Source organism: Tarenaya hassleriana, unplaced genomic scaffold (assembly GCF_000463585.1).
Source record: "Tarenaya hassleriana unplaced genomic scaffold, ASM46358v1 Cleome10, whole genome shotgun sequence".
NCBI lineage: Eukaryota > Viridiplantae > Streptophyta > Magnoliopsida > Brassicales > Cleomaceae > Tarenaya > Tarenaya hassleriana.
Window position 1 is genome coordinate 3,583,280 of NW_010960188.1, and position 10,358 is coordinate 3,593,637.

Here is a 10,358-nt window from a genome sequence, read left to right on the forward strand (position 1 = left end):
CACTGAGCAAAACTAGAAACAGAAAGAAAAGAGGGAGAAGAAAGACTCATGTCGACAGCAAGCGATCTTCACGTTCCAACTCTCCTTCTTCTTCCCGAAATCCCGTAAAACTCTTATTTCTCTCCCCAAAGCTCTCCAAAGTCTGTATAAAGTCTGTCCCTCTCTAGGACGTCTGTAGGCTCTTTTTATAAACCCTAAGCGGCGCCCCCGAAGTCCTATTCCCATCAAAACTCTGAAAATTCGAATCTGGGCTTTTTCTGGGTTTTGACTCGGACCGAGTCAGTAGTCTGACTCGACCGAGTCAAAACGAGATTATTAAGAATTCGGCCCAGCCCATTCTTTTGACTCGGGGTGTCTGACTCGGGGTGTCTGACTCGGGCATTCTGACTCGGGGTATCTGACTCGGGGTGTCTGACTCGGACTGAATCAAGAAGGAAGCTCTTGACGTATTTCATCCCTTTAGCTCCAGATTGCTCCCGTTTTGGTCCAAATCGCGTCCGAGACCTGTAATCCTATAAAAACACAACCAAACCGAGTTTTGTGGCCTAACACGCCTATAATGCCTACAAATGAATATGATCCTCGTCTAAATCCTATAGAAACGTCCAGGAAATATAGAGAGAATTAGGAGTTATCAGGTAACACGACAAAACATATGTATCGGATTTTTGGAATTGGGTCAAATCCATTTGTACCACATGATTTGTCATCATAGAAATATATTGACCGCAAGCCAAGCCACTTCGATATATACAACCCAAAGATATTCAAATTTCTGCCATCCATTTCAAGTTCTGAGGTGGAAAAAAATCGACACCGTTCATTTTTATGAGAGCAAAATGGTGTTCTTCGTGGTCTCACCAGTGGCGGACTCACAAAAAAATATAGAGAAAATTTGCGTCATTGTGCCAGATATATCATGTTATGGAAATCTATACCTTTTTTTTTTCTTTCCTTTTCAAACTATACATTTATATAAATTTTTTGACAAAAATATCCTTACTTTATTGTCTAATTTCAATATTACCATTTAGCACCCGAAAACATGTGTAGCATGAAAAACAAATTTTTTTGGAAACTGTGTTATCCCAGAGAACTATTTTTTCATCCGTGATAACTGTTTTTTATCTGATAGAACCTGTTTTCATCCGGAAAAACTGTTTTTCATCCGGACAAAAAACAGTTCTCGCGGACAAAAAAACAGACTCTCCTAGACGAAAAACAGTTCTTCCGGACAAAAAAAATTCTATTGGACAAAAAACAGACTCTCCCATATAAAAAACAGTTCTCCAAACAAAAAACAGATTCTCTCGGACAAAAATCAGCTCTCTGAGACAAAAAACAGTTCTCCCGGACAAAAAACATACTCTCCCGGACGAAAAACAGTTCTCCCGGATGAAAACAGGTTCTCCCGGATGAAAAACAATTGTCTCGGATGAAAAACATTTCTCTCGGATAACACAGTTTCCAAAAAAAATCTTCTTTTTATGCTGCACATTTTTCGGAACGCTAAATAACAATATTGAAATTATACAATAAAATAAGAGTGTTTTTGTCAAAATTTTATAAAAAAAAAGTATAGTTTGCAAAGGAATGAAAAAAAAAGTTACAGATTTGCGACATATTTGTCATAGTTTACCAATTGTCCCAAAAATATAAATGGCGGTATTGATTTTATATATATCATTTTATGGAATCAAATGTTATTTTTATGGGGAATAGGATAATTGTTTTTCATAATTTTACAAAATTTGTCTAAGAATTACTTATTTTTTTGAATTAGAGCGGGGCACCCCTCCTAACCTAGATCCGCCCCTGATCCTGACCAATGTCTTCCACAATGAAAACGTGCAAAGTCCTAGATTGATTAGTTTTGAAATTAAATGAGTTTGATGTGAACGAACCACTAGCTAGATTCCAAATCACTGATTTAAACTCTTACATTTCCACTCATTCACTAACAATTTATATATATATATATATATATATATTACTTCAAGATATAATATAAGATATTCGCTAACTCATGTATGGCAAGCAACTGTTATTAGGGTTCTCTATATATATACACACACAGAACCGTGATCGGTAAGAGAAAGTAGAGAATAACAATTATGTGTAACGGAAAAATAGAGGAAAGGGCTTTCTCTCGCGGAAATCCTTTTGGGATCTAAAGAATGGGAACAAGGGTAGCTAGATGTGGCGGAAATTACTGAAACTCCGAGTCGTTGCTCGACCATTTCTTAGATGTCGAGTAGGGAATGGTGAATCATGTAGCTTCTGGTTTGATTCGTGGCTCCCTCAGGGACCCTTGATACTGTACCTGGGGGAGAGGGGGACCGAGGCTAGTCGGGATCCACCGACAAGCTACAGTGAGAGAAGCATGTGGAAATGACGGTTGGCATATACCTCAAGGACGGAACCCTGCAATCGAAGCTATCCGTATCAGCCTTCTTTCACATGCTTCGCCGATCTCCTCGACATCGGGTGACAGGTATTTTTGGTCTACAGACTCTTTAGACCCGTCTCTCGGGTCATTCTCCACGTCTAAAGCATGGAAATTTTTCCACTCCTCGTTTAGCCGGGTCACCTGGGCTCGGACGGTGTGGTTCACCTATTCCATACCGAAGCATGCATTCATGTGCTGGCTGGCTGCTCGGAATAGGCTACCCACTCGTGATCGGCTATCTGTATGGCTCTCCAGCTCTCCACTGACTTGCTTGTTGTGTGATTCGGACAATGAATCTATTGATCACCTCTTTTGTCACTGTGACTACACCAGACACATATGGGATAAGTTACTGGAAGCCTCTCGTTTTAGTTGTCCGCAGGTTAATTCCTTTGGTGATTTACTCGGTTGGGTTGCAGGTATTACAACTGATAAAACCATAAAACTTATCCTTCTACTGTTGTTCCAAGCCACGATATATATACTTTGGAGGGAAAGGAATATACGGTTGCATGAGAACCAATCGCGCCCCTCTTCTGTTGTTGTACGAGACATACTTTCTTCAACTCGGCGGCGTTTATCGAGCATTCGGCACGTATGGCAGTATACGCACGATAATGACTCTTTACTTACGGTCTGGTTTACATATTTTGAACTTTGATAATTTAAATTTTGTCTACCTGGGATTGCTGTTCTTAGTTAGGACTGGTGTACTGGCTGATTTACAGCCGAACTTTTGTAAGTTGCGGTATATATAAAGAATTTTACAGGAAAAAAAATAGAGGAAAGGGGGAGTTGCCTTATAATGGATGTTGTGCAAATGTTATTGAAAGGAGATCATGCATAGCGCCCGATTGAGTAGTTTTGATTCTATACGTAAATTAACATAGGTTGACGTAAATGGGCCAAATCCCTAAGTTTATAATCTGACTAATCAATCCACTCATTTATAACAAATGTCTTAGATTATATATTTTACACTTAGGATGTGATTACACGCATACGTTTAATGCTATACGTATACTGCCTAATAGTATTACACGCATCTGTTTTAAAAATATATATCCCCTTTTGTTTGAATATAGAGATCCATCTAATATTCATAAATTGGAGGAGGGGTGAAATGTGAAATCCATAAGTTGGGGGTCGATTATATCTAAACAAAGTTTAGGGGGCCAATTGGAATTAAATAATAGTTAAGGTATAATTTAAAGTGTTGAAAATAATGTGAAGATGATTTCAATTGTTTTCTTGGGCCAAAACCTTAAATTTCATGTATTTGGGCCCAATTGTCCGCAAAATAGAATCGAGTCGTGTTCTCTATGTCCGAACACAAATGCACATAAAAATAATATAAACGTATCCCTAGATATGGACTGCATGGCCTAACCACAAATGCATATATACAGACGCATATATATATATATATATATATATATATAATATTTTAAGACAGGACGGGTAGCTGTTTGGACCACGTGAACATATTTCCACCTAAATGACAGATGGAATCGTTTTGACCATGTGAATTTGTCCACGTGATTTTTGTGGGTATAGAAAGTAACTGCTTTTGGTAACAACTTTTGATATATTGGATATATGGATTCGAACTCTACGTATAATACAAAAATTATACGTACAATACTTTAACTAACGACATTTTTTTATTAGCCTTTGTGGGTACGGCAAAAGGAGAGCCAGCATCTAAATGTATATTACTTTACTGTTAGACACGTACGTGAATGAATCCTATAAGTGTATACATTGGCGGACCCATGTGTATAAATCTTATAAATTTGTAAATAAAATGGTAAATGCTCCGATGTTAAAAATACTAAAATTATGTTTGCCCTTTCCTATTATGTGTATAAATAAATACTAGCTAGGCATAGGAATGGTCACGTTACAAGTCCAAAGCAGAGAGAGAGAGAGAGAGAGAGGGAGGGAGGAAATGGCCAACGCAATCAAGTCTGCTTCCATCTTCCTCGTGTTCTTCGTTCTCTTTCTCGTTGTGATCGGTAAGTTAAAAAAAAAACAAAACTAGTTGCATGGAACCAAAGGTCGTAGTAAAGTCTCACGTAAAGTTCATCCCTTTTTTTGGCGCTCTATTTGAATATAAACGCAGAAGTGCCGAAGACAGAAGCAGGCGACGAGTGCTTGAAACCGTACGGCGGCAATGTCGGGTTTCGGTTCTGCGCTCCAAGAATCTTTCCGACGTTTTGTTACCAGAGATGCCGTTCCGACAAGGGAGCTAAAGGCGGAAGATGCGACTGGAGAGGCGGCGGCAAGGTTATATGCTACTGCGACTACTGCAGCGACGAACCGCGGATTGCGATCAAAATGAAAACGACGAACGATGCTTAATATTAGCGTATTCGAAAATGTTTGACTGATGAGTAGACGCCCATGTTTCAACTATATGTGTCTCCTAAGGTTTAAATCGTCTAAGGTGTAATAAAAGAAAAAGCAAGGGGATATGTGTGTATAGACACTAGTCTCTTGGTTTTCCTTCGTTTCCATATTTAGGCGTCCGTCTTTCCCTTTGAGTTAATAAAGACATCTAAGTTTTTTATTGTTATTTTGGTTAATTTTTGTTTAAGATCTTAATATTGATAAAAAAAAATAGGGATAATCGCATTTAAATAACCGAACTATAAAATTGTCATATAAATACATGAACTTTTCATAACTCCCACATAAATACCCAGACTTTTAAATTTTTCCAAATCAAACACTCATCTGTTAACGGCGTTAAACGTTACTGTTCACTCGACAAAAAACTGCTGACTCAGCAATGACTCAGCAAAAAAAATCTGCTGATTCAGCAAAAACATATTATTAAATATTCAATTTTTTTATCTACATATATTTAAATTAATATATACATATAAATTCACATATATATATATACAAATATATATTAAAAAAAATATTTATAATTAATAAAATACATATACACATAACTACAATATATAAATATATATATCATTACTAATGCATATATATTAAAATAAAAATAATTATAATTAAATTTATGTACATACATAATATATGTATTAAAAATAATAATTATAACTAACATATATACATATAATATATATTAAAAATAATATTTATACGTATACATATTAATTATATATACAAAAATATACATATACAATCAATATATATAATTATAATTAGTTATATATACAAAATATACATATACAACTAATTAGGGATTTGTATATAATTATAATTATATATATTAGTTGTATATGTATATTTTGTATATATAACTAATATATATACATATAAATCTTATTTTTAATATATATTATATGTATATATGTTAGTTATAATTAGTTTTATTTTAATATGTATATTATGTATGTATATAAATTTAATTATAATTATTTTTTTTAATATATATGCATTAGTAATGATATATATATATATATATTGTAGTTGTGTATATGTATTTTATTAATTCTAAATAATTTTTTTAATATATATATTTATATATATATGTGTGAATTTATATGTATATATTAATTTAAATATATGTAGATAAAAATTTTTAATATATATGCATTAGTAATGATATATATATATATATATTGTAGTTGTGTATATGTATTTTATTAATTCTAAATAATTTTTTTAATATATATATTTATATATATATGTGTGAATTTATATGTATATATTAATTTAAATATATGTAGATAAAAATTTGAATATTTAATAATATTTTTTTGCTCAGTCAGCACTTTTTTGCTGAGTCAGCGGATTTTGTTTGCTGAGTCATTGCTGAGTAGGGATGTCAAAAGGAGTTGAGCTCGTGAGCCAGCTCCCGGTTAGCTCCTTTATGACCGAGCCGAGCCAAAGAAATTTCAACCCGAATAATAAACGAGCTGAACGAGCCAGCTCGTGACGAGCCGAGCCTAGACGAGCTGGCTCGGGCAGCTCACGAGCTAGCTCGTGATCTCAAAAAATAGGTTTTTAGACTTTAGCCTCTTTTGTTATGTATGCCGCTTCCTCCTCTCTCCCTCACTTGTCTTCTCTCTCTCACTTGTCTCCTCTTTTTCTCAGTTTCACAGCGACGATCGTAGACTTTCTTTTTTTACTTCTCTCTCACTCTCAATCTCGGATTCTCGCTGGGTGCAGCTCGCCGATATCGCTGTCACCAGTCTCGGTCTCGATCCCGCCTCTCTCTCTCGGTCTCGGTCACTCTCGGGCTGTCGAGCTCTGTCTCTCGCTCCCCCCTCTCGGTCTCGCTTACACCCAAACTATCGATCTCTCGGACTGTAGAGCTTTGAAGGCGTATAGATAAATTTGGTTCTGGCTCGCGAGCTAGCTCGCGAGTTAGAGCGACTTGGGCCGAGCCAACATTTTCTTGATCCGAATATAAACGAGCTTAATGAGCTGGGCTGAAAACGAGCTGGCTCGTGACGAGCTGGTCCGAGCCGGCTCCTTTGACATCACTATTGCTGAGTCAGTAGTTTTTTGTCGAGTGAACTGTAACGTTTAACGACGTTGACGGATGAGTGGTTGATTTGGAAAAAAATTTAAAAGTCTGGGTATTTATGTGGGAGTTATAAAAAATTCATGTATTTATATGACAATTTTATAGTTCAGGTATTTATGTGGGATTTTTGTAAAAATTCGGGTATTTAAATACGATTATCCCAAAAAAATATTATATCTATGGTTTCCCATTCGATTAATCGATTTTCTTATGAGATTGGGTTTAGATTTGGGTCTTGATGCTCTTTCCTTGCATTAACAATATATATAAATTTTCCCTTGCATGTTCTGTGCCCTGTTGTTGAGCTGCAGATGTTTTGGAGAATGGATGGGGACACTATATATATCACTATTTGTAGTGATTAATGACATTGTTTTAATTAAATGATCAATAACTGGGGAAGTGGGGACTCAAAGACCCACCCCTTGGGTTACCCATTAACAAAAAAAAAACTATATTCAAAAGCATATAAAAAATTATGAATATAAGGGATAAGTGATTTTCTACCTTGATTTATGAATTTGGTTTTTTGCTAATCTAACAAGGACTGGTATTATAACATGTAAGATTTATTAAATCAGATATTCAAATATTTAGTTATCGACAATCTGGTCATCTGTATACATATATATATATATATATATATATTATTCGATGAAATGGTGAAGATTAGTCCCGAAACTATGAACTATTCCTAGGTTAAAGATTTCAAGTGCAATCAAAGTATATCCACATTGCTGCTAAGGTTCCATTGGTTGGTCCATGTTTTTTCATGATCCATTTCAATTTTTTTTAGGTAAAAAGAAAAATCGAAACAATGAATCATTTTTGTTGAGAGCAAAATTGGTCCTCTTTCGTGGTCCCTACCGCTACCCTTCACAATGAAAACGTGGCAATGAGTACTTTCGATTTTACTTGAATTAAACACAAGAAACCATTCCATTCATTAAATAAAATATTAGATTAACGTTGCGATGTATTGTATTCCACATCGACCGTATATACAGATCCGTTCTAATACATAAATATGGACTAATTAAACCTCAATTATTGATATAGTTTTATTTTTATGGTAGAGCTAGGTTCATGTTTATGTCATATAATATGATTTGCATTCAACGTACGGACGAAGAAGCTCAATTTTTCAGGACAAGGACAGGCGTGAAAGCACTGTTGGAACCACGTGAACTCGTTCGTACGTGTTCACATAGGAGATACGCGAGGGAATCGTTTGATCTTATCCATACGTTGATAAATTGTACGAGTCCACTATCAACTTCGACCATTTCATTTTACATTGGATTCCGACTTTATGTAAAGCAATAACTCTACATTCAATCCATAATTCTCTATTTAAGAATGCACAGCATTAGAGTGTATTACAATCATTAAGCGTCATTAGAGTAAAGTGTATATATATATATATATATAATTTCATGCTATTTGAATTGAGAGAGTAAAATATCGATACAATTTTCACAAAAATCAATCCAATCTCTCTATTTTTTTTAAAAAAGAACCCTATGAATATCTGTATCTACTAATAGAAAAATCAACAATATTTGTTAATTATTTTGCGTTAGGTGAGTCGGCAAAGGTCTCAACATTCAAAGGAAAGGGAATCTAAATCACATCAAAATGGTCCCCCAACGTGGCTCGTTCCACGATTCATTTATATTATATCACCAACGTGTATTATTTTATGCCCATAATTTTTTACGAGCATATTATTGATGTTTATAAATAGAGAAAATCCAAAACAAAATTACTGATCTTTCGCATCAAATTATTTCGTTTTTTATTTTCATAATAAATTATTAAATTTTTTTAAAAACTTAACTTTTAAATTCTTTTCAATTTTTCATTCGCCCAAAAAATTCAGTCAAAATGTCGACGGCTAACGATGAAGTAAATATATATATATATACACGTGTATTTATACATATGTGTGTATATATACTACCGAAGCAAAACACATGGTCCCTTCACAAGTCGAAAGTGAAGAGAGATAAAAATGGCCAACCCAATCAAGTCTGCTTCCATATTCATTGTCTTCTCCGTTCTCCTTCTCGTGGTTCTTGGTAAGTGATCTTATTTGCCCGGATCAAGATCGCAGTAAATCTCACTTAAACCACACTTTAAGTTTCATGCTTTGGATGTTGCAGAAGTGCCGAAGATAGAAGCCGGCGACGAGTGCTTAAAAGAGTACGGCGGCGATGTTGGGTTTGGGTTTTGCGCTCCAAGGATCTTCCCGACATTTTGTTACAGTAGATGTCGTTCCGACAAGGGAGCTAAAGGGGGAAGATGCGACTGGAGAGATGACGGCACGGTTATATGCTACTGCGACTACTGCAACGACGAGCCACGAGTTTCAATCAAAATGAAAACGACGAACGATGCCTAATATGATACTAGCATATTGGAAAATGTTTGATCGACGTACGAGTAGATGCCCATGTCTCCACCATGTGTCTCATGAAGTCATCAAGTCGTTTAGTTAAGTTGTAATAAAGAAAAGCAAAGGGATATGCGTATGGGCTTGCCTTTGTTGCCATGTTTAGGCGTCTGTGTTTCCTTTTGTGTTAATAAAGGCATCTACGTTTTTTTTGTTCTTGTGGTTCATCTTTAAGATCTTGAGATTGATAAAAAAAAATCTATCTATGGTTTCCCCTTTGATCTATTATTTGTGGTATCTATTATTCTGAATGAAAAACATCAAAATATCGAAACATTTTTGTGGGGCTAAGCGATTTTTTTGGTTAGATATGGGTCTAAATGTCTGTATATACATTTGCGGAAGTTATCTTATAAATTAATCTTATTGGACGTTAATTAACGTTGAAACGTGTCCATGAATTTATGCGGAAATTAGCTTATAAATTTATTTTTATATAAATGCCCCCGAGTAAGGCCTTATTCACTCCAAACCCACAAAAGAAAAAAAAAATAGAGAGAAAGGAACCCAATCTCGGGCAAACTAACCCATTGGAGGTCAAAGTTGATATATATGATCCAAATGGGCCAGCCCACAATTTACATATATGAAATATTTATTCGCAAATTAAGATATCTCAATTATTATAAAAAAAAATCTCTCGATTCATGCATGCAACTACAGTGCAGAAGGAAGATTGATGTCAACTTTGGGAGTGATAATCAGCACAAAATGGGGCAAGAATTGGGCAATACTTTGGAATAAAAGCGGAGGAGAGAGAGGCGTGATGAAGAAAACGAAAGGCGTTTACTCCTCATTTAATGTCTTCAACTTAATTTGCTGTTACCGAGAACCTGCAGCTTCGGCCTCATTGAATACTCTCACTGCCACTCAACATTGACACAATCTCTCTCTCTCTCTCTCTCTCTCTCTCTCTCTCTCTCTCTCTCTCTCTGTCGACAGTT

The 10,358-nt window shown here is 35.3% G+C and overlaps 2 protein-coding genes across 2 annotated transcripts; both read left to right on the forward strand.

Moving 5' to 3' along the window:
• The first annotated feature begins 4,343 nt into the window (after positions 1–4,343).
• LOC104803941 (defensin-like protein 195) lies at positions 4,344–5,027 on the forward strand. Its single transcript, XM_010528048.2, has 2 exons — positions 4,344–4,467; positions 4,575–5,027. Exons 1-2 carry the CDS (start codon positions 4,344–4,346, stop codon positions 4,811–4,813), a joined length of 363 nt encoding a protein of 120 aa, XP_010526350.1. The 3' UTR covers positions 4,814–5,027.
• A 3,901-nt stretch (positions 5,028–8,928) lies between these two features.
• Positions 8,929–9,570, forward strand: LOC104803932 (defensin-like protein 4). The gene is made up of 2 exons (XM_010528035.1): positions 8,929–9,040; positions 9,125–9,570. The coding sequence occupies exons 1-2, from the start codon at positions 8,974–8,976 to the stop codon at positions 9,361–9,363; spliced, it is 306 nt and encodes a 101-aa protein (XP_010526337.1). The 5' UTR covers positions 8,929–8,973; the 3' UTR covers positions 9,364–9,570.
• Positions 9,571–10,358: the final 788 nt, after the last annotated feature.

Bases quoted from the DNA above. Each gene is read 5' to 3' on its own strand.
- LOC104803932 (XM_010528035.1), top strand. From the start codon at position 8,974: ATGGCCAACCCAATCAAGTCTGCTTCCATATTCATTGTCTTCTCCGTT. The intron at 9,041-9,124 runs GTAAGTGATCTT...TGGATGTTGCAG, and splicing joins TCTCCTTCTCGTGGTTCTTG to AAGTGCCGAAGATAGAAGCC.
- LOC104803941 (XM_010528048.2), top strand. From the start codon at position 4,344: ATGGTCACGTTACAAGTCCAAAGCAGAGAGAGAGAGAGAGAGAGAGGG. The intron at 4,468-4,574 runs GTAAGTTAAAAA...ATATAAACGCAG, and splicing joins TCTCTTTCTCGTTGTGATCG to AAGTGCCGAAGACAGAAGCA.